The sequence below is a fragment of the Muscardinus avellanarius genome (genome assembly GCF_963383645.1).
Source record: "Muscardinus avellanarius genome assembly, chromosome: 10".
NCBI classification, from domain to species: Eukaryota; Metazoa; Chordata; class Mammalia; order Rodentia; family Gliridae; genus Muscardinus; species Muscardinus avellanarius.
Window position 1 is genome coordinate 1274266 of NC_137796.1, and position 24000 is coordinate 1298265.

Sequence of the window (24000 nt, forward strand, 5' to 3'; positions counted from 1 at the left end):
GGGAAACTGAGGCCCAGGGGGCAAGCAGGGCCCCAAGTCACCTACCCTCCTAGCAGGCGTTACATGTAGGGGAGTGGAAAACGCACCCCAACTTCCCACTCAGCCTTTAAAAAACCCTCGCTCCCTCGTTAATTGCAGCAGTAATGACCGCTGCTCCAGCTACTGTCAATAATCAGAGCTGCCGCCGCCCTGAGCGCCGGAGCCCGGCACACGCGCAGCCCCGGCTGGCCGGTCACCAGGCCCGCACCCGAGCCGGCCCAAAGGGCATGTTTGCCTTCCCAGCGGGGCCTGATAACCACCATGGCCCCCAATCGATGAGCTCCCATAAAGCCCCCTGGGTGACGTCACGCACCCGGAGATTATTAATACCCGCGATAAGGGCTGTGATTAGCATCAAATAAATCAATCACACAGTATAAAAGTCCTATTATTTTTGGCTATAAATCAAAGTGGCTGGCATTTGAGACCAGCCACCGCCAGGGAGCTGCGCCGGACCCGCCTGAGCGGCAGATACGCTCCCGCGCCGCCTTATCACGCCCATCGGTGCGTTATCACCACGGCCGTGCCAGGTGCAGCCCTGGCTGTTTTTTCCAGCTCCTTCCTGGCCCCGCCCCCGCCCCCTGCGCAGCCCCAGCTCCTAAATCAGATAAAGTGCGGGCTCCCCGGAAGGCCCGGTCAAAGTCCGCAGCCACAGAGGCCCTTTGGCAAGGGAGCCCCGTGCCCTCCAGGGGCCATTAGCAGCACCTCATAGTCCTGGTGATGGCGGGGAGATAAGCTGCTGCCTCTGGGTGCTCACACGCGCTCCACAGGCCACCCCTGGGTGCGGAAACAAGGCACAGCCCAGTCAGGCGCGTCCCTGCACCACTGCCGGTGAGGGTCGCGGTGATACTTAGGCCCAACTAGGCCGGCCGGTTGCCTCTCCTGGGGGGGCTGACCCTGGGTGGCAGGTGGGCTCCTGGCTGCAGCCTCTGGGAGCCTGTCCTTGCCTGAGGTCTTGGCCATGCACCCCAGTCCCACCTTGGGGCCTTTGTACCTGCCAAGGCCACTGTCCAAGCCCAGTAGCAGCACAGGCGGCTCCTCCCACCCCAGGTCACCTCAAAGCCCCGCCCATCTCTCCTGCCACGCGCTGACCAAATGGTCCCATCGTGGCCACGGCGCCCTGAAGGAGCCGGTGCAGGAGATTTACTCTGTGCGGGGTCTTAGGTAGGGAAAGGGTGTGTGCTCATCAGCCAAGGCTGCCAGGCCGGCCTGCTTCTCTTCCTCCTGGCCTCGGTCTCCCCTCCTCTGGAGCCTCCCTCTCAGTGAGGCTCCTCTCGAGGTGTCTGGGGCCTCGGGGTCCCCCCTCACCTGCGCAGGCTTCCACACTTGGGTTAATTCACTCCGGGAGGGTGCGGGTCAGCTTCCCAGGCCTGTCCTCAGCTCGAGGAATGGCCAGCCCTAGAAACTGCTACGAGCGGGGGCCAAAGAGGGCCGAGGAGTGCCCAGCACGGAGGCCAGGAGGGAGCCGAGTCCAGCAGGCCAGATCTCTGCTCAGGGCCATGCAGCCGTGTGGCCCCCTCCCTGGGTCTTCGCCTCCCTGGGTCTCGTTCCTCCTGTGAGACGGGGCACAACACCAACAGACGCTGCTGTGTACAACCCCCACTGCCCCGAGTGGAGCCCCCCTGAGCCATCTGAGGCCCCAAGGAGGCAGGTCATACAGGCAAACTGGAGGGGCTTCCCAAGGCCACTCGGCAGCCCTTGTGCCTTGTCTAACCCCATCTAACCCCGGCCATGCTGTCCCCACCAGGCCTCGGTCTCCCTAGCTGTGCCGTAGGAGCTGGACCTGGGGGTCCCTGTGCTGCAGGTGTGCCTGCCTGCTCTCCTGGCCTGCCAGGTGTGGTCAGGGTGGGGCAACTCAGGCCGCAGGTGGGGCATGGGGGGCGGGCTCTGTGCACTCACCTGTTCTGGATGGACTGGGGGGCTCTGGCTCCCCCGAAGCCTGGGACTCTGGCACAGTGGCCTCCTGCTTTGTGAGGCTGGTGTCTGTCGTCTGGGCCTCCTCCCTGGCTTCCATGTCTCCGAGGGAACCTGGGGACACAAGCCCGAGGGCAGCCGTGAGGACCCAATGCCCCGTGGAGTCGGGCCACGGGGAGGGGTCAGGCCCGCCGACCTCCCTAGCTAGGGTGCTGTGTCTTGCATCTCTTCCCCACCAGCTCGCCCTGCCCCCAGGATGAAGTTGGGGCCACCACTTGGGCTGGGGAGGGTGCTGCAGCCCTCCACCGCCCCCAGGCGCACACTTCTGGGGCTCACAGGCCCCAGAACCCATTGAGACCGTGGGATGGACAGTGCCACAGTGACTGCCTGGTACCTCCTGTGCTCCCCTCTCAGGGAGGCCTCCACAGACCCCAGCACCCTTGGCCCCCCACACTTGCTTCCATGGCCAGGAGGCTCCCTGAGGGCGGCAGTAGCCCTCAGTACGGCATGGCAGGGAGGAGATGCTCAGAAACACAGTGGAGGGGTCCGTGACTGGTGGCCGGTGACCCCACAGGTGTACAGCCAGCCAGCGCAGTGCTGGGGCTCCTCCCTTGAAGACCCCAGTGGACAGGACTTCTGCAGGGCAAGAGACAGGTTGGACAAGTCCACATGGGCTGGGGGAGGGGCCCGGGCCCACACTGACCCCAAGTACAGGCTGGGCAACTGCCACATGGTTAGACAGGTGTTGGCGTGGGCACAGAGGACCACGGCCCGCCACGCCTTCCTCGCTTGCCTGAGCCGGGTGCAGACCCGTCCCTGCAGCCCCTGGGGACCAAGACGCCCACCCCGGGGGCGGGGGGGAGCCGCCAATCCTGCTGAGCCAGGGCCCCAGCCACCGGAGAAAAGAGCCAGAAGTCTCAGCTCCGGCAACACCAGGAGCTCATACCTCGGAGGCGCTAGTGGGTGCGAGGGGCCGCCCTGGCCGAGGTCTGACAGAGCGCGCCACAGGTCTGGCCGCCGCCCGCGGCTGAGCTCTGGTCCCTGCGGCAGGCGGCACAGAGGGGAGTGCCCGGTCTGTGCGCGTGTGGCTCGAAGGGATTCCGACCTCTTCACGCCACGACCGCCTGGGCGCACGATAAAGTCCAGCACCTTCCCCAGAGAAGGGCGGTGGCCCGAAGCCTGTGGATTCTGAGGGCGTCCTACCCAGAGCGCGTGCCTGGCCCTCGCCCCGGCCTTCCCGGCTGCTCCAGGGAACAGAGGCAGGGGCTCACGGGAGGGGACGGTGGCTCTGCCGACGCCAGGCCTTGTCAATGGGACAGAGGCCATGAGGAGGAGTGGGGATGGGCAGGGTCATGTCCGTGCCCAGGACTCGCAGTCTTGGTGGAGGAGAGCAGGAGGATGACTCTGTGGGCCTCGCACTCTGATCACAGGAGGACCTCAGCCGTGACCTAGACCCAACGGCCCTGCCCCCTCTGACTTGGGGGCCAGCTGCATCTAGGGCATGGGGCGCCATGCTCATGGGTCACTGCCAAGGACTTCAGGTGACAAAATCCAGTAGCCCCAAACCAGAAACGACGGCAAGTAATAAAAGCACAATGAAGAGCCAGGCGCGGTGGTGCACGCTTGTAATCCCCGCGCTTGGGAGGCGGAGACAGGAGGATCGCGCTGGTTCGGAGCCAGCCCCGATGGCTTAAGAGACCCTGTTTCCAAATAAAAAATATAAAATAGGTCTGGGAGTGTAGCCCGTGGGAGTGTATCCCGGAAGTAGAAGGGCTTCCAGGAACCCCAGTACCACCAAATAAATAAATAAATAAATAATAAAAAAAATAAAAAAATAAGAACTAGGGTGGGGGGTGTAGCTCGGAGGTAGAATGCCCTGGGTTCAATCCCCAGTACCGGCCCCCCCAAAAAAGCAGCACAGTGAGGGGGTAGCTGGGCGGAGGTGCGGGCAGAAGGGTGCGTGGGCAGGGGTGGCAGGAACTGGGCTGCGCGGCCCAGCCACACTGACCTCAGGGGCCAGGGAGAGGGGTGCGTCTTCATCCTGGGGCATTGGGGAGCCACGGCGGGTCCCAGGCAGGGGTGGCCAGGGCAGTGTCCCACAGGCAGGCCTCTGGATCCAAGCTGGGGCACTCAGAGCTGTTAAAGGCATCCTCTTGCCACTGTGTCCCCACGGGGGGCCTGGGCGCACCAGGCACACCCTAGACCATATGGGGCAGGACGGGTACGGTGCGGCCAGCCCAATGGCAGTGTTTCCCAAGGCGCCCAACCCGCCCATCTGTAGGAGCTCTGTCCAGGGTGGAGGGGCACGGGGTAGCCGTCCCTCCCGCACCTGTCCAGGGGCCTTGGCTGTCTGCTCTGCAAATGGGACAAGGGCTGCTCTCAGCCTCGAGTCAGGCACGGAGCTGGCTGGTTGGGGCACACAGCAGACGCACCCTCCGCCCCTCCACGGCGCCCAGGACGGCAGCACACCTCGGCGGGCGCCCACCCAGGGGCCTCAGACGCCAGGGGGCCCAAGCACGCGCTAGGCGGGCTCTGCGTTTACAGAACAAAGGCGCCGCGGCTCACAAAGCAAGAATAAGCGTGGAAAGAGGCGCTGCGGGCCGTGGCAATTTCCCTAATGCCGCTAATTCAGATCAGCGCAATTAGAACGGCGGCGACAGATAGCGCAGGAGACAAGGGCCCGCAGCCGCCCCCCCCTCACCCACAGACAATCGGCCCCTCCCCTCCCGCTCCCCGGGTGCCGCCCTCCAGGGACACACCTGGCCCGAGAGCTGTCCAGGTGGGCCCTAGAGCCCCTCCCTGTCTGCAGCCCGAGGTATCCGCCAACCACAGCTGTACGGTGCAGCTCCCCCAGGTGCCCCGTGCTAGGTAAGACCCCCAGTCCCTTGGGGACATTCACTCTGTGCAGAGACCTCAATGGCTGGGCCAGGCTAGCCCAGGGCTGGCAGGTCCACAGGTATACATCACATCTCGCTGTGTGACCTTGGGCAAGGTGCACTACCTCTCTGTGCTCTGTCTCCACCAGAGCTGCCACCTCGCGGGACGGCGCGTGCGCTCGCCCGTATTGCCAGAGCACACCCCTGGGTGCTGTATGGTAAGCCCCTACAAAAGTCACATGGCCACCACTAGCCACTGCCACCCAGAGCCCGCAGGCCTTGGTGTGGAGGAGGGGCCCCACAGTGTGTACCGGGCCCTTAGTCACCAGCCACGGAGCCCGGCCGGGCCGTCCTCCAGTCTCCATCTCAGATGGGGGAATGGAGGGTCAATCTCAGGGTGCAGGGGGCCGTGGGGAGCAGACGGGGGGCAGGCCGCCGAGGCACATCATGATCTCTGCCAGCCCCGGAGGAAAGCAAGTCATGCCCGCTTCACAGCTGAGTAAACAGAGGCCCAGAAGTGGCAGGACAGGAATTGGGCCACACTTCAGACCCACCCGGGCACCCCCGTTCCCAGGGTAGCCTCGGCCAGAGCCCTGGCTGAGGAAGAGCCACCGCAGCTGGGCGGGTGCCGGCCCTGCTCCTGCTACCCATGGCGCTGACTGCCTGGGGCAGTCACCGGCGGCCCCCTCGGTGCCCAGAGCCCCACGGTTATCACGGCACGCAGACGCCCGAGCGCCCATCCGTCTCCTGCTCATTAAGCCGGACGCCGGGATGGAAATGAAAACATAATAGCTATTTGATTGGGGGTGAGATATTTTGCATATTGGCTCAGCACTGATAGCGGAATTTCATCAACTCCCTTTTTTCATGCTTTAAAACTGAATTAAGGAGACAGCTCTGCACGCCGGGCTGGTCCCCTCTCCCTTCCTGGGGAGGACAGAGCGGCCCCTCCAGTGCTGGCCGAACCCTGCCGGCGGGCTCCCTCCACAACCGAGCACCTTGCGGAAACAGGAGCTGGACGCTGGGTAGGGGCGCCCGCGCCGCAGTCCCGGCCGGCCTGATGGGCCGCAGGGCCCCGTGGAGTCCGCACAGCCCCTCTAGGACGGCGCTGCTGGCGCGGGGGTAGCCATGAGGACCAGGAGAGCACCGGGGGCTCCCTGAGGCCTGCCAGCGGGGTCCCTCTCCAGGCCCAGCCAGCACCTTCTGCCCTCATCTCACACAGCGGGACGGCGTGAGCAGCACTCATCCCTTCTGGAAGCAGATCACGGCGCCGTCCCAGGAAGGAGGAGGCGTGAGGCCTGCATGGGAGGGGGGCCCCAGGCGGGCGTGGGTGAGCACCCATCCTGAGCCCTGCTTCCTCCTGGAATGGGGGGCAGTCTCTCGTCAAGGTGCGGGGTCAGCGGAGCCAGTGTGCCCGGCACACTCCGCCATCACAACTACTGCCACAGCCGGACGTCAGCCCTCTGGTGGGGAAAGATGAGCTCAGGGTGGGGTGGGGGCGGCGAGCCCGGGAGCCCCACCCCAGCGACAAGAGGCCTCCTGGGTGCGCTGGCCCTGGGCAGAGGGCGGGCAGGGGCTGGCCGTGCCAGGAGAGAGACCCTGGGCAGAGGGCGGGCAGGGGCTGGCCGTGCCAGGAGAGAGACCCTGGGCAGAGGGCGGGCAGGGGCTGGCCGTGCCAGGAGAGAGACCCTGGGCAGAGGGCGGGCAGGGGCTGGCCGTGCCAGGAGAGAGACCCTGGGCAGAGGGCGGGCAGGGGCTGGCCGTGCCAGGATAGAGACCCTGGCCCAGGGAGACAGCAACAGGTCTGGCTTTCCCGCAGCTGGGCAGCAGGTGGCCAGGCCACAGAGAGGACAGGGAGAGCCGGACACAGCCCAGGCCCTCCCAGTGCTGACCCAAGAGTGGGGTGTAGCTCCCAACCTCGTGGCCGTGACCCCTGCAGATGGGGCTGGCTGCGCTGAGGTCCCGCCCGGCTGACGGGCTAGGAAACTGAGGCACGCAGCGCTCGCAGGAGGCTGAGCAGATGCCCGGAGCTCAACCAGGCCACCGTGCCACCAGGGAGCCGCCGTGCAGATGCCCAGGCTGGCCCATCACTCTAAATGTGGGCCACGCTGCCTGCCAGTGCCCACACCTACTCTGCAGGTCGTGTCCCTGCTGCCCGAGCCATGGAGCCCAGGCTGCGCTCCCCAGCCCAGGCTGCCTCCACGGCCCCCAAGGCTGCGCTGGCTCCCGGCTCCAGGCCTGCCCTCCACGCGGTGCTCAGGACAGCCTCACCCGGCAGTGCTTGCTAAGGGCCACAAGGACAGAAGGAAGTCACGGGCAGCCAAGACGAGGACACCCAGGGGTGCTGGCAAGCTGAGCGTGGTTTCCTGGGGGGCAGGGAGGGCCCAGGGGACCACGGCAAGCTGGGATCACCCTCAGACCCCCTCACAGCACATGAGGGCCTGGGGCAGAGGGCCCGTGGGCCTGAGCAGCTTGGTCCTCTGCCTCCCAGAGGTGCTTGTATACACCCTGCCACAGTGTACTCACCCCTCGAGTCTGGCCTGGGTGGTGGGCCCCAGGCCTGTGCCTTTCAGGTTTGCACCTTGCGCTTCCTGCCTCAGGCTGGCTGGAGCCCCGCGTGGCAAGGGGCAGCTCAGTGTTGACAGTCTGCCTTGGCCACAAGCTCCAGAAGGGCCGGACCCAGTGAGTGCGGCCTCAGCCCCAGGGAGCGGGTAGCCTGGTGGAGGGGACCCGGACCATGCTGTGCACACCTGGAGTCACAGCTTGACACGTACCAAGAATAAGGACCCATGTTCTAGTGAACAGGAGCCGCAGGGACCCCAGCTTCCTGGCTTGCGCATGCGCGCGCGCGTGTGTGTGTGCGTGTGTGTGTGTGTTACAGGGATTGAATCCAGGGGCATTCTACCTCCGAGCTACACCCCCAGCCCTATTTTTTATTCTTTACTTTGAAACAGGGTCTAAGTTGCAAGGGCCTTACTAAGTAGCTGAGGCTGGCTGCAAACCTGCGATCCTCCTGTCTCAGCCTCCCAAGTACTGGGATTTCAAGTGTGTGCCACTTGATGAGGGCCTCACTAAATTCCTGAGGTGCTCCCTGAACCTGGGGGTCCCTGAACCTCTCTCAGCCTCCCAAATACTGGGATTACAGGTGTGGGCCACCGTGTCCAGCTGACCTCCGCTTTCAAACACTAAAAGCATCCTATTGAGATATAATCCATATCCAATAAAACAAAGGCTTTTATGTGTTGTCCAGCGTTTAAAGCCAGACATGGTTGCATGTACCTGTAATCATAGTATGCAGGAGGCTGAGACAGGAGGATCACAGGTTCAAAGCCAATTCGAATGCTGTTTCAAAATGAAAAATAAAATAGGGTTGGGGTGTAGCTCAGAGGTAGAATATCCCTGGGTTCAATCCCCAGTACCACTAGGAAAAAAGGAAAAAAAAATTTGTGTTTTGTTCAGCTTTTAAGGCAACGAAATGTTTACTAAAAAACAGGTGAGGCAGAGACCCAGCCTGGATAAAACCCAGGGCCGTGCGACCCGGCCGCACACGAAGTAACTCCAGAAACCGGCGTCCAGACCAGCTCCTTTGAGAATTCCAAAGGCGTCAACGAAGCCCTGGACTTCACAGCTCCAACGGCCTCCCTTGCCATTTCCCCGACCGGGCGCCCGCTCGGTCAGCGCCCAGGGTCCACTGTCCAGGTGGCCCTGTGCAGCCGGCCCCAGCACTTTCCACCCCACTTCCTGACGTCTTCGCAGAGGCCAGTGGGAACCGACGGACAGAATCAGTGGGTGAGGTACCTGCCACACGGGAGGACCCGCCCGATGCCAAGCGGGAGCCCGGGCACTTGGCAGACAACCCCAAGCCGTGTCACGAGGCACCAACGACCGCCGCAGCCCCGGGCCTGGCCAGCGCCTGCGATTCTGGGTCTTCTGGCCGAGGTGACCTCTTGACCCTCAGCCTTGGGGGTGTTCCATCTTACTGACAGGGAAACTGAGGCACCAAGTGATACAGAGCCTGGCACGAGCCTCCCAGCTAGCCGAGGGGCCGCCTGTCCTGCCGTGTGTCTGGTGGGTGCCCTCCACCCCACCCTCCTGGTTCATGGCAGCGAGAGGCGAGGAGGCCCTGCCCGGGGCACAGGCTGGGATCTGCACAAGGGGCCACGTGGCTGCCAGGCCTGTGTCCCTTCCTGGCCCCTCAGCCTCCTCCCGTTTCGGTTTGCCCCCGTCTTCCGTGGGGCCCTGTGCGATGGCTGTGGCTCCCTCTGACCCCGGTCTGCATGCACACACCTGCACTGCCTCCGCAGCGTACGGGGTTTGCAGGACCTACCGCGCAGACCCGTGGGGGTCGGGCGCCACTGAAAGGGAACCGGTGGCGGAGGTCAGCTACACCAGCCCTGGCGCTGAAAACCGAGACCCCGCTGGATGCGCCCCGGCCTTGGCTCATGCATCTGGCAAATGGGCACTTGCCACCAGCCCAGGGAGGGCCTGGCGGGGGATCCCCAATGGCGGGCGCTGAGATGAGCAGGCAGTTCTGCTCGGGAAGGAGGTTCTGGGGAGGAGAGACGGCACTCACCTGTCCAGTCTAGGGAGGAGGGGTGGGGAGGAGGGACGGCACACACCTGTCCAGGCCAGGGAGGAGGGGTGGGGAGGAGGGACGGCACACACCTGTCCAGGCCAGGGAGGAGGGGTGGGGAGGAGGGGTGGCACACACCTATCCTGCCCAGGAAGGAGTGATGGATACCATTATGTCCAGCCCAGGGAGGGGGTTCTGGGGAGGAGGGATGAGGAGGAGGGGTGGACATCATCATGTCCAGCTCAGGGAGGAGGATGGACACCACCATGTCCAGCCGGGGAGGAGGGACGGCACACACCTCAGCACCAGGCAGGGCGATCCAGCACGCAGGAAGAGAAGCAGGGCTGGGGGCTTCCAGGCAGAGGGCACTGCCAGGCGAGGCCCTGGGGGGGGCAAGCTGGGTGGGTAGGACACAGCAGGCGGGCCTGGGAGGGGGCTGAGTCCATCCTGTTACCATGGAGCAGGGGCAGACACCAGGCAGGAAGAGGCAGGGTAGGGAGGAGGGCTGGGCATGGCCCCTGCCCCCGCGCCAGCTGCCACCTGCGGGCGGCCCTGCTCCGGCCTCAGGATCCTCCTTGGCCCCAGTCTGCCCCTCTCCCGGACCAGGGCCAGCCATCCCCAGGGGCAGGGCCGGCAGGGCGGAGGGCAGGGGAGGGAAGAGGCCTGAGAAAGCCCAGCTGGGTGATAGGGGAGATTGGTTTCAGCGGAGCTGCGGCTGCCAAGTCCACATCCTATCGCGGCCTGCGCGACTCAACTTCATCACAGCTGAACTCGGAAACTTTATCAACGCTGAAGGTTGGCGCCATCTCTGGGCCCGGCCACTCCCGGCTCTGATGGGCTGGATAGCCGCTGATAGATTACACGAGATTGTTTCACTCCGAGAGCCGATTAGAAACGCCTGGGGTGGGGGGGCGCCCTGGGCTGTTGACGCCCGGCGCTGGGGAGGTGCGGGGAGGCTGGCCAGAGAGACCACGTGCTGGGCAGGGGCAGCTGAGGCCGGCAGGAGCTCGAGGGGAGGAAGCGCGGCTGAGCGGGCAGACGCCCCAAGCCATCCTCTCCAGATGGTGATAAGGCTGAGCAGGGCCGCTAATGGAGCCTCAAGTGGCTGCCTGACAGCCCACGGCTACTCTGCTCCCACTGACGCTGCGGTGTGCCGAGGCGCTCCCACCCGCTCCGCTCAGACCAGACCGGAGGAGGGGTGGGTGAGGCAGAGGCCCCTGGTGGACAGTGAGGGCGTGTCTCGCTCCCTGCCAAGCCCAAGCTGTTGTCCCGTGGCCCCTCTCCCAGGGCACTCCTCCCTGCTTGCTACCGCCCACCTCCTGGCCTTCCGCGCCACGAGCACCGGCAGCAGGCCCCGGGCTTTGCCTGGGAGCCCCCTGGAATGGGGACACCTTTGTTCATGTGTCCCAATTCTCTTTCCCTGCCAGGCTGGGATCGTGATGTCACCAGAGTCCCTGATCCAGACTGTCAGAGGGCAGGTGACCCACACAAGCTTGGAGAACGCCATCAACACCCACTGGCATCCAGAGGCCCACCCGCCGCCCTGTCCCCGGCAAGCAGGTTCGGCGCAGTGGGACCTGCCTTGGGAAGGAAGCAGCCCGCGGCTGCCCTGTGCTTCATGCGTCTCCGCGGCAGGAACGCTTGACGTGGAGGCTTTCTCTTCTGCTCTTTTTCTGTTTTGCCTCCTCAGCTGAGGGCAGAGGTGAGCTAAAGTCAACTGGGCAGTGCTTATGGGGCACCTACTGTACGGCTTGCACTGCCCTGGGGAGCCAGAGTGCCCCAGTGAAATGGAGGGCCTCCTGGGTGAGGCTGGCTCCCGAGGCCCGCATCCGGGGTACAGGCATGTCTCCCATGGAGGTGGGGGACCCGGGCAAAGTCGTGTCTGACCCTGGCCTGTTCCCCCCCCCCCCCCGCCACTCCTCTTACAGCTCAGCCCAAATGCCCTTCTGCTGTGCGTGGGAAGGCCGTCCTGCCCGGGGCTGATCTTCAGGCCAGGAGCAGGATGGGTGCCGCGAGAATGAGTCCTGCAGCCAGGACTCGTGGCTGGCTTCAGCCAGCAGGACCCCGGAAGGGCAGGGTGGACTTGGAACCCGCTGCGGAGTCTCCTAAGGCTCCTGCCGGCCTGGTCTCCTCACGCAGGCGTCGTGAGAGAGATCTGGACGACGTGAGGTGCCCGGAGGCTGGCTGGCCACCCGAGCGAGCCCAAGGCCAGGGGCAGGGGGCTCAGAAACCACTCCAGGGGACAGGCAGATTAAGTCTCCCCACGGTACAGATGGGGACACCGCGGCTGGGCAAGTGGGTGCCCTGTCCTCCGCTCTGATCTGGGCTACAGAGGATGGAGCAGGGGTGGGCCGGGATTGGCCTTGGCCATCTCACCCCAGCTCTGAACTCAGTGTTCCTGTCTGGAGTAGGCTTCACTAATCTCGGGTTTCCCATGTCCTGGTCCCCCAATTTGGACTGGGGCAAGGGTCTGGGCTTTGAGGTCAGCAGAGGTCATCCAAAGGCCACCCTGTGCCAGGCAAGTGGGTGTCCCTGGCAGCAAGGCCTCGAAGAGCTGGTGCTTCTGGGGGATTTCCACCCAGGGGGAGGTGGGGGGATAGACTTGGTGTCCTGCACTTTGAGGGGGCTGCCCTCTCCATGGAGGCCCACCCCATCTGCAGCAGCTCAGCCAATCCCTGGACCCCACTCTCACTCATTTGCATGTGTATTTCCATTGGCTGCCAGCAAGTCAGTGGTTCCCAGGCCTGAGGGGTGGGGCTCCGGGCTCTACCAGGGCTGGCATGAAGCAGCAGTTGGGACACTGGGCTCTGGGGGTCAGACTTGGGGGAATGGGCTGGGCCCTAGAAGGGCATCTGGAGATGCTGCATTCTGTGACCTGCCCCAAGTCCAGGCCTTGGGCAGAGGAGAGCTGTAGGACAGTTCTACACAGGTTCTTCTATTAATCTCTCCTGGAAGAGTCAGAGGGAGGACACAGACACAAGGTCACACGGGTCCTGACCCTACTCAGCTCTCTTGGGGCTTGTGGGCCTCCAGGGCTTCCCCTGCGGGGTCTCCGGGAGGCCACTGCATGTCTGGCTTCCACGGCAGTGATGCTGATGACGAGGCGTGGAGACCCTGGCCCGCAGCACCCCCTTCCAACCTCGCGGCTCCACGGATGGCGGACGGCGGCAGCTGGTGGGGGTGTGCGTGTGCACGTGCTTTGTTCCTGGCATTTTGGTGGGGTGAGATAAGCCGAGCGGAGCGAGCGAGCAGGCTGAGATAAGGGCGATAGCGCCCCCACCGCACACCCCTATCTCCAGAGCATCAGTTCCCTTTTCTCTTTCTTGTTGGGGGCGGGAGGGTGGAACGCACCCCACCTCCTCCTTCCAGAGCCGTGAAACTAGGGGTGGGGGCCTCCCTCACTCAGGCCCCGGACAGAAAGGGCAGCAGTCCTCCTGGTTCCTTTCTGCTGCGCCCGGGACACCCAGGGCTTGGCCAGAACTCCCAGCTGGAACAGGGCTGGACCTGAGGGGCGGGGTCCTTCGGCCGCAGAGCAGCTCCATCTCAGCAGCTCGCAAGGGTCCCCGAGCACCCCAGTCCCACAGATGAGGGCAGCGAGGCCCACAGACCGGGGGCTTGCCGGGGGTCAGGTGGTGGGGCTGGCAGAAGCGGCCCACGTGCGCCCTGGTCCCAGCCTAGCTGTCTGCTGAGTGGGTGCTGCGTGCCCTCCTGATGAAGCCGCAGGTCGGCACAGCTGGGTGGGACAACTAGTGGCCGGCCCAGCACTCACAGGAGGTGGCGGGAGCCCCAGGGACTCCCAGCCCAGGGTGAGGGCAGTTGTTAGCATCCTCAGCTCTGATGTGGAAACTGAGGCTGTGGACTCGGAGGTGCCCAAGAACCAGAGTTCTGGGCAGGCTGGACCCTAGGCGCTCTCTCCTGCATCCTGCTTACTTACTGGGACCCTCCTCTGGAGACCCTGGTGATGGGTTTATGCCTGGAACCGACTCCCAAGGCACCCAGGGTCACAGCGGAATGGGCGAGGGTCCCGGGCCTCTGCACACCTCCATGAGGCACCTGCAAGTGGGGCCATCTGCCAAAACCTGCAGAAGAAGCAGTGCACAAAGCCAGGGGGCTTGGAGAGGCAGACCCTCCCCGGGACCACCCCTGCCCAGGAGGATGCCTAGAGATGGCTCCTGCTTCCCTCCTGTCCAGTCTCAGGGCCCCAAAAGGGGTGAGGACGGAGGCCAGGGTGGCCAGTCTCCTGCTCCAAGCAGGACTGAGGCCCGGCCACGCTACCCTATGACACGTCCCCTGAACACCCCCCACTGCGCTAGATATACTTCCCTTAGATTATGAGCACAAAGTAAAACGCAAAGACAAGTCGGCGTGGGGGCACGCTTGTCATCCCAGCATACGGGAGGCTGAGACCGAGGATCGCGGTTCACAGACAGCCTCAGCTACTACTTAGTGAGGCCCTCCGCAACTTAGGGAGACCCTGTTTCAAAATAAAGAATAAAAAATAGGGTAGCCGGGCGTGGTGGCGCACGCTTGTAATCCTCGCGCTTGGGAGGCGGAGACAGGAGGATCTCGCAGGTTCAAAGCCAGCCGCGCTGGCTTAAGAGACCCTGTTTCCAAAAATAAAAATAGGTCTGGGAGTGTAGCCCGGAGGGAGAAGGGCTTCCAGGAACCCCAGTACCACCACAAAAAATAAATAGGGCAGGGGGTGTAGCTCGGAGGTCAAATACCCCTGGGTTCCATCCCCAGAACCCCCCAAAACCCCCCCAAAACAGAAACCAACTTTCTCACCAAAGGAGCTTATTTTGTGGGCTGAGGAAAGAACCCCAAGAAGGGGTGGAGCAAAAGTGAGAGGGTAAGCCTCAGCCCCATCCCGTGGCTCCTGGACACCTCTGTGGCCCGAGGAGGCACTCACCCTCTTTCTGCCCGAGGTTTTTCTTTGAAATGGAAGGCATTGGTCCCCTGGGAGGGAGCCCCATAGCAGCCAGAATCTGAAGCCGGATGGACCCAGATCTGGACACAGTCTCTAAGCCAGCCCCTGCCGCTCCCAGATCTGTGACCTGTGATACTCAACCTCTCCGAGCCCTGGATCATCAGAGGAGAAGTGTCTTCGAAGCTGCTGAGAGGAACCTAGACCACAAGGCAGGCCAATCCGAGCTCTTCCATACAGCAAGGGCTCAATAAAGACAGCGATTGCCGACTGCGGCCACCGTCAGGACAATCATGACGAGGGAGTCCGCGAGTCACCCAGTATCGTCGCCAGCCCTCATCCAGTCCTCCTGCCTCGGGACCCCAGGGAGGCCCACTTAATAAAGTCCAGGAAGGGGAACGGCGGTGGCCCTGGCCCGCTGGGAGCTCCAGGCAGCACCTCCCCTGCCCCGAGCAGGTGCCAGGGCTGCCAGGCCTCGGTTTCCCCTCCTACCCAGCGGGTGCCTTGGCCCCGCCTGCGCTGCCTCCCTGTCCCTCAGCAGGAGGATTAGCCACACGCCAGCCCTAATCGCTGCTAATCGCAACATCAGCGCGGGATCTCAGATCAGCTGAAGGAGGCGGCTTTATCCAGACAGGCGCGGCGACGGCACCTGAGTCCCATCTGGGCTCGGCTGACTGTCACGGTGGCAGCCGGCGGGCTGCTGAGGCAGGAGGGCTGGGGGTGGAGCTGGCTGGAGCCGGGGCGGGGGGCTTGAGCGTGGGCAGAACCCCTTCCCCTGGGGCAGGTGAGGTCAGCCGGTGTGCTGGCCTGCCTTGAGCACCAACCGTGTAACAGGGCACTGATCTACATCAGGGAGACAGCAGGAACCCCAGCAGGCAAGAGTCCCGCCGGGGCCGGGCCGGGGCCCACTCCTGAGGAGCCCGTGAGGAGGGCACTGTGCCCACCTGACAGACGGGGGCCTGCCCCAGGGATGGGACGGGCAGCCAGATCCTAGACCGCGTGTGCCCACCACCTGGCTGCAGAGCCCAGGGTGCTGACCCTGCGGCCTTGGACCAAGGGTGCTAGGTCTGCCTAGCATAGTCTCCACTCTGCACCCGGCTGCTCAGTCTGGCCTCGCAGGGCTGGCCGGAGCACAGTCTCCAAGAGGTGTTGCGCTGCTGGACACTCGGACGTTCCCTGACTGGCCAGGGGAGACGGCCCAGGGCTCCCCTCCTGGGGCTCCACCCCCATCCTTCTCCCTACCTTCTTTTTCAAAAACATAATTTATCTGTGTATTATCAAGAAATCCAGACACTTTAATCAGTGAGCTATGAAGTCAGAATTTCCATTCTTATCTGCGGGAGGAGTGGAAATAGAGGAGATAGGCACAGGATCGCTGGTGGGGAATGTTAATGGCGGGGAGGCTGGGCTGCCGGCCACCGAGAGCCTGCTATCCCCTCCATTATCAGGCCGTATCTCGCCAACCATCTCGGCGCGGTAATGGGGCCAGTTCAACTTTCCGAGTTATCACAGGAGCTGAAACCTGCGCCCGCCAGAGGCCCGAACCGGGAGACAGTGCGGGGGGACCAGGCTTCGGCTGCTTAGGGAGAGGGACCGGCCAACTGGGCTGGACAGACAGCCATGGACTGAGGCCGCTGAGCAGGCGCAGGGTGCCCACCTCCCTCGGGGATGCCGCCACGCTTGGTGGAGTTGAGCTTGTGGACCAAAGGGGAAACCAAGGCAGGAGGCACTTCGGGACCGCAGTGTGCTTCCGGAGGTGTGCCAAGCCCAGGAACCCTCGAGAGGCGGGCAGGTGGTGCCAGGCACCGCTGAGGCAGGTGTGAGCACCCTCTCTCCTTTGCTTGGGGCTGAAGTAGGCCCTTAGCCTCTGTGGGTTATTCTGTGAGGTGTGGCCAGAGCCCGCATAGCACACCCTCGAATAGCGGAGGGCTGCTTGCTATCCCTGGAGCCTTTTGGGCCAGTGCCCCCAAGAGTTTGTAATGGAGCCCCAAGCCCTTGTTCCAGCACTCTGGTGATTAGCAGAGGCTTCCAGCGCTGCCCAGGCAGGGGCAGCCGTGTGTGCAGCTGCCTCGGCCAGGGAGGGAAGGGGCTGACCCGAAGTCACACAGCTGGGAAGAGCGGCACTGAGACCAGCCTGGAACCCCAGGGGCCTCTGTCTTCTGGGCCTTAAAGGCGGGCATCGCCGGGCCCAGGAGAGCTGCCCTAGCCTTCACTGTCTCCCCACAGGTGGCCCACAGTCAGCACTGGGCCCAACCTTCAAGTGCTCTAAGCCTCAGTTTACCCTTCTGGGCCTTCTTTGAAGGTTGCTGGCGGGAGTGAGGCCTGAGCCTGGTGGAGCATAAGGCTGGCCTTCAGTGCTTAGCCCTGAGGGTCTGATTGCATGAAGCTGGGGACCCCACAGGCCCAGCCCCTCACTGAGGACTGCGTCCAGCAACATGCAGAACGCACTCACCATCCCATGAGGCCCTGCCCCCAGCCCAGAGCCAAGACCACCTGCCAGGCCCCTCCCCTCCTGCTCACAGGGACTGACATTTGGGCACAGGCTGGATGGAGAACAGGGAAACGGAGGCGGGTCTGTGAGAGGCGCAAGTGTCCAGGGCAGGTGGGGAAAGCTGGCGGCCTGGAGTCAGATGCAGAAGGAACCGGGAGAAGCAGCCCCCCACCCCGGGGGGGTGGCCTGGGAGGGAGAACGGCCCTGCCCTCCTCACCGAGACGTGCTGAAGGACCCCCTGCCAGACCCCATCCATTCTCACACCTGTGACGGCAGCATCGTGGGCCCATCTATAATGGGGAAACCGAGGTCCAGGACTCGTGGCTCGAATGAGGTACGCCCAGAGCCCGCACGGGATAGGCAGTAGATGGTACCTAGTCCACCTCACACTAGCGGTGATGGAGACAAGGCTCGGAGGAGTGATGTGCAGAGAGCTGGTCCCAGCTGGGGGCCGCCCATCCAGACACGCCACGTGGCTGCCAGTCCAGCACATCTGGGCTTTGGGGACACAAGCCCCCAGCCTTGGGCTCACGCAGACTACCCCGGCAGGCTCTGATTTGCTCTTGAGCTGTGTGGCTGAGGCGGCCACCCACCCCGGCTCATCCTCCACTTCCTAGGGTACCAATGAGTCAAGAACCCCCGTCTAGACAGGTATCTGGAGTGCTGCGGGCAGAGGCCCGGCCAGGCTGAGCAGATGGGGCACGCAGCACACGGGGCTAATGCTGGCTGGCATCCCCATCCGCACCCCAGCCCGATTCGGGTCTGGCTCTGACCTCACGGCAGCGCCCCCTGCCCCCCACTGCAGGCGAGCAAGCCGGGGCTCAGAGGGGCCACAGCCTCTGGCCCACAGAGGCCGAGAGTGGGCTCAAGGCGGAGGGAGGTCCTGCCCCAGGTCAGTGCCGCATTCCTGTCCAGCTGGCACGGCCTTCTCGCAAACTCAGCCACAGAAGAGGGAGAAGGAAAGGACGGAGAAAGGAAGGAAGGAAGCAGCCTAGGATGCAGGGGCCCGGGGACACAGGATGAGGGGAGGAACCCCTGACCAGCTCCTTCAGAGCCTCAGTTTCCTGTCCTATAAGGAGGCACCCGGCCAGGGAGGACCAACGCCAGGGGCAGGCAGCACTCTGCACAAGCACCCTGGGCCTCAGGCACCCACCATGCGAGGCCCAGGAGGAGGCACGATGCAGCTGCCCCGCACAGGCCTCAAAGCCAAGAACCTGCAGCCTGGAGCCTCCAGGTGTAGTCCAGGCCTGGGTGCGTGGGAGGTCTGGGGTGCTGGATGAGGCCCCTCGTTAGCAGGCCGCCAGCTGGCTGCCCCAGGCCAGCCTGGGCCCATGGACAGTAGGGACGCGGGGGGCCCGCAGGGGTGGAGCAGCGCGTCACCCAGGGCCCCTCCTGGGTCTGCTCCTCACTAAGCACCCGCTACCTACTAGCTCTGCCTGAGCAGTCAACACAGCCAGCCTAGGAGAGACGAGGTGCCCGAAGAGGAGCCTGGCCCAGGCCCTGCAGCAGGAAGCCCAGCAGGGGCCCTGAGCTGGAGCCAGCCTGTATGGGGAGCAGAGCCCCTTGCGGCGGACGGCCTGTGCCTGTGTGTGGTGCTCTCTGCACGGCACCAAGCGCCCCTGACTCTCCAGACCCTGGAACGGTGGACAGGACTGAAGTCTGGGCTCCTGGGGCCTCCGGTCCTCCTTTGAAATGGGAAATTGAACTAGGGCACGCTCCCAGGCACCATACTGTTCCCGCCCAGGTGGCAATTTCAATAGGAACTGCCCCACTGATCTCTGATCCCTGCCTAGGCTAGGGGCGCCCTGCTTCCACCCCCCAGCGTGCCCAAGCTCCCTCTTCCTCCCCAGGCCTCCAGCGCTCCCTGTGAACAAGGCACAGGGACCAGGGATCCCGGGCCCTCCTTGCCTGCCTGGCCTTCACCCTTCGGCCAGAGCCCTTGCTGGCTGGGTCCAGGCCAGGAGCCCTGTGGGGAGGGGCTGAGGGAATGCCAAGGCAGCTCTGCAGCTCCCAGGGAGGCCTCGGCCTCCGCCTCCTCCTCCCTTCCCCTCTGACTAAAGGAATCTCAGCCCAGAGAAGCCAAGAGACACAGCAAGGCTGCACAGCACAGAACCCTGCTGGCCAGACTGCAGTAGGATGAGCAGGAGGAGAGGCCAGAAACGGGGTCGCCCTGGAGCCTAGCACGACCAGGCTGGGACCACGGAAGGCTCCCACTTTCAGGGCAGGGTCCTCTATGTTACATGCAGGTTCTTCTAGGAAAAGAGACTTCTTCGAGTCAGATGTGAGCCCACAGAGCAGCCACGAAGAGATGGGGAGGGGCCAGGAGGAGTATGAAGAGCAAGAGGAGGGGTGGCCGAGGGACGAGGGGGAGGTCAAAGAGGAGTGGGGAGAAGAGGGAGGAGGGGGAGAGGAGAGAGAAAGGGAGCAGAGGGAGGAGGGAGAATAGAGGGAGAAGAGGCAACAGAGGAGCAGAGGGAGGACAGAGAGAGGAGGAGAGAAAAGAGAGCAGAGGGGGAAGCTAGGGAGGAGGGAGAGCAGAGGGAGGAGGGAGAGGAACAGTGGAAGGGGAGGAGGGAAAGGGGAAGAGGGAGGAAGAGGAGGGGAACAGAGAGAGGAAGGAGGGAGAGATGGAGAGGAGGGGAGGAAGAACAGAGAGAGGATAAGGGAGTAAAGGAAGAGAAGAGGGTTAGAGGAGGGGGAAGGGAAGGAGGACGTGGTGGCTGCAGCTCTCATGGACCACGGGCAGTGCCCTTGGCTCCCACTATGGTGCTCAGGGAACAGGTCCTACCTCCTCCATTGCAGGTGGACACAGAAGCCCTCGGAGGCGGCCCTGCCCATAGTCCCGAGTCCAGCAAGTGGCAGAGCCAGGACATGAGGCCACCTCATGCCCAGGTGCCGAACGGGACGTCCCTCCCCGTCCTCAGGGGGTTCCCTGGCCCCAGCAGCAGTGGGGGATGGCGTGGACGGGCCTCCTGGCCTCCGGGAGCAGCCTGGGTAGAGACCCAGGAGGCCAAGGTGGGCCCCAACTGAACCGGCGCCCACTCCTCTCAGCCACAGGGCCAGCGTGGGCAGCTGAGTCCTTATCCAGGGTCACCTGCCTCCTCCCCATGTCACCAAGGCCATGAAGCCCAGAGGCCCGGTCACACAGCTGGGCGGCAAGGTGGCGCCTGCCTGAGGGCAATGCGAGGCTGTGGCCTCAGTTTCCCCCTCTGTGAAATGGGGACAGGAGCTGTTGGGCACCGAGCGGAAGCCCCGGGGTCCGATGGGCAGGACCCGAGTGTAGCGGCTGGCCCCCTGCAGGCGTAGGCCTGGGTCCATGGTAGCGATAGGAATCGGGGAGGCCACAGCTGCCTCTAGGAGCAGGGCTGTTGATGGCAGATAGGCCAGCGGGAGTATTATTCACGAGCCCGTCAAGCCCCAGGAACGTCTGGTTGGCATAGAAACAGGAGATAAGGGGCACAATTAATGGCATCACATTCCGTTCCTTTCTTCCCCAACTGACCCACTTAAATCCCAGCGTGCCTGGTGCCACGCTGGTTCCTGGTGACCTCCAGGGAGGGGCCTGAGCCGGAGGGACCGCTGGGCGGTCCGGGGCTCAGGCTGGGCGGGCCAGGTGAGGCCTCCCCAGGGGCTGGCCCTGAGCAGCTGCGTCTCAGGAGGGAGGGCCTGGCGGCTGTGGGGACGGGGCTGGGGAGAGACCCCAAGGGCAGCAGCTCCCCTCTGCCCATTTCACAGATGTGGAGACTGAGGTCGGAGGCAGGCAGAGACCAGAGGGGGCGAAGGCAACATGCTGTCCGTAGTTATGGGGTCTCTGGCTCTGTCCCTCTGTCAGGTGAGAAACTCGTCTTCTCTGTGGCTTTCCCAGACACAGTGGTGCTATGAACAGGACTGGTGTGGGTTCTTCGTGGGCAGGAGTGGAGCCAGTCTTACGTACCAGCCACCACCACTATCACTCGCACATGACAGGCAAGCCGACTCTCCTCCTGGGCCCCAGGAGCCAGGCCGATGCCCCAACAAGCACGAGGGCACGCGGGCTCCAGCAGCCACCTGGAGTCCAGACACAGGGCGTGCACTGGAATCTCCTCTGCCAGAGGTGGCAGCCCCATGCTGCTGGGACACAGGATGACTGTGGGCCCAGGTGGCCGGCACACCAGTGTGCTGTCCCCTCAGAGGACCCTGCTGACCCTGGAGGGCAGATACTGCCACGCCATTCACAGAAGAGGAAAGGGAAGCCTGGAAGGTGCCGTAAGCTGCCCAGGCGGGGCGTCAAGGGCGGCCGGCCAGGAAACTCCGCTCCTCCACGCTCTGGGCTGCGACGTGCTGCCCAACCCGACTGGGCGCCTCCTGCGCTTAGAAGGGGCGTGTGGACGGCTCTGGGCAGCTGTTCCCTCTGCTCCCAGGCCCTTTCTCCTACCCTAACCCTTCCGGGGACCTAACCCAGGCTCTCCCTGGAACGGGCTGGCTGCCCTTCCCTCTCTACCTACCCTATGCTGGCCGTGTCGGGCTGCTGGGGAGAGTGGGCAGGTGGCTCTGAAGCTCGGGGTGAATTAGTCATCCTGTGGCTACCAATAGTCTGCTTAATCAAACTCCGCTCATGTGTGAAAAACACCCTCCTTTGAGGTGGAGCAGCTGCCAGGGGCCCGCCCCTTTGAGAGGCTCCTTCGGGGAGCCCCTCGCCCAGCCGGCACCGTCCTCCGCGAGGGCCTCTCTGCGCGTCCAGCCTGGCTGGGAGCTCCTATGGCTCCAGGTGCTTCCTCCTGTGCCCACTCTTCAGGAATGTTAACTGAGGAGCAGCCTGGACCTGACACCTCTGGGACCTGGGTCCCACCTTTCCCCATAGCCAGCCCACCTCTGGGCCCCATGGGGCCCCTCAGCCTGTCTCCCCTCAAACTGCAGGAAAGAATGAGCCCATTTTTCAGAGCTGGCGACTAAGGCCAGCCTCCAGCCTCTGGACAGGCCCCTATGGCAGGGCTCTTCCTGGTGGTCTGACCCTGCTGGACCCCCACAGTATTCTCAGTCCCCCCCCCCCCCCCGTATTTGCCGTGGGGTCAGCAGCTGGGGCCTGGGGCCTCTGCAAAGCAAGTGCTCGGTAAACAGTCAAGACAGAGTGGGACAGCCTGTCCCTGATTTGAGGGACCTCCTGGGAAAGACCACAGCATGCTGGGTTCCCCTTAAAAAAGCCAGGACCAGGGCAACCACCTGGAGTCTTTATGGGAACTCCAAGCAGGTCACACCTAACACAAGCCAGGGGCCAGCACCACCCAGAAGGACTCAGAGGAGACCACCGCTCCGCAGGCCACAGGCCAGGGAGCAGGAGTCAGGGGCCGGCACCCTCCCCTCCCTTAACCCGGCCTGCACAATTTTCTTTCATTTTGATGGACTGTACCACCCGCCGCGGGGGAGGATCAACTTCTTAGGCCATCAAGTGTGTTTGGGGAAAAGCTCTCCAGATGGACCTGTGCTGACGCCTGCTCCCCAAGCCAGGGCCTCCACCCCTTGGGGGCCCCCACGGCCCAGCAGAAAGGCCCCCACGTTGCTCTTGCCTCAAACCCAGCCGGGCCTGGTGGATGTAGATAAGATTTCTTATCACTCCTGGGATCGCCATCCGGCCCACTGGCCTGGGCTTATCAGAGCTCACATCAACCAGGGAAAGCAGCAAGCTCGGCTGGCTGGGGGCGCGGGGTCCTGGGGTCCTGGGGTCCTGCCTGCGCCCTGCCCTGTGCTCCCTGCCAGGGGCCTCTGCTATCGTGTCAGCCATCTGGCCGGCCAAGGCCACGCTCCTGCCTCGCCCTCCCCCGCTCCCACGTTTGAAGTTAATAAATGGAAGCGCCTATCGTGGCCGACATCGGTTGCGCGCCTTATCAGAGCGGCACATCTATCTCTGCGCAGAACAAAAGGAGCACAGAGGCTGGGCAGCTGCGCCGGCTTTGATGGGGGCGCGGGGGCGGGGGGGGGGAGGTGGCGTCCCCAGCACTCGCCCCCTCCCCTCCACGGCCAGCGCTCGGCCGGCTGCAGGTGAGGCCGGAGCAGCGGGCGCACAACTGCCAGGGCCGAGCGCACAGCTGGGCGGGCAGCTTGGTGACAATCAGCGCTCACATCTTAACGCGCTTAGATCTGCGAGGGGGAGGAGGCGCCCAGGGCCTGAGCTGTGAGCAGGGTGCCCTCCCTTGTTCACAAAATGGGGCCCGCTGAGGGGGTCGCGGGGGCTGTCCCATGCAGTCCTAGTCCCCTTGTGCGCGGTGAGCTGACCCAGCTGGGCTGGGCTCTGCCGCTCCCGGGCCTTATCTGCCCTGGCGATCGGTTCCTAACCTGCGATCTCCCTGCCCCAGCGATCTACATTTCACATCAAGCTGAAACATACACACACACACACACACACACACACACACACACACACTCTTAAATACGCAAGAACAGGGGAGGAGGGGAAAAAGAAACCAGAGAAGGAGCGCAGATCGGGACCGTGGGTGGTTTTAATACTTGAGTTGACAAGATAGGAGGCGACTTTCGGAAAACAGGTCCCCTGTGCGTTTGGGGAGTCGGGTTACGGGAACCCGGATTCATGCGGCATTCCCCCGTCTCCGGACTCAGGAGTGGGGACACTCCCACAGACTGGCACACACGAGGTTTTGGTGGCAGCTGTCCTGTGGGCAGAGGACGCAGTGCCCAGGCGCCTGAAGCTGGGCAGCGGGCCTGGCTCCCCTCTGGCCTCCCAGGCGGGCCCAAATGACCTGCTGGTCTGTCCAGGGGGAGGCGCCTGGGGAGGAAGCCCCCCCACCGCCGGCCCCAGCTCTGGCAGCAGAGGCGAGAAGTTATTAATGGTGTGGGGTGAGGAGGGGCGCTTCCTGTGCACTCCCTCACTCCCAGCTCAGCCCAGGGGTCCAGACAGTGCCAGGCGCTCTCATCATGGGGGTTTGGGCATTAACTGCTCCTGCAATGGCCGGGGGTCTGCGAGGGGAGAAGGCCAGATGGGAGAGAAATTGGACTCGCCCTGGGGCATGGTTTCCACTGGCTGGAGGCAGCCTCCTAGAACGCAGGGACAGGTGCCAGGTGGGCTTGTCTGCTCAGCTGCCAGAAACATGTGGAGGGTCCCACCTGCAGGTGTCCCAAGCAAGCAGGTCTCAGGTTCAAAACCCCAGAGCCACAGCAAAGTGTGTGACTGGAGGGGGGGCGGGTAGCTGGA

The 24000-nt window shown here is 63.9% G+C and overlaps 1 protein-coding gene across 1 annotated transcript in view; it reads right to left on the bottom strand.

Annotated features, from left to right (window-relative positions):
- Positions 1 to 24000, bottom strand: part of ZFPM1 (zinc finger protein, FOG family member 1) — a gene marked incomplete at both ends in the record, with an annotated part of 54990 nt that overhangs the window by 30252 nt on the left and 738 nt on the right. The window contains 2 exons of the mRNA XM_080702861.1: positions 797 to 816; positions 1939 to 2067. Coding sequence (XP_080558987.1) covers positions 797 to 816; positions 1939 to 2067 — 149 coding nt within the window. The remainder of the gene's footprint in view (positions 1 to 796; positions 817 to 1938; positions 2068 to 24000) is intronic.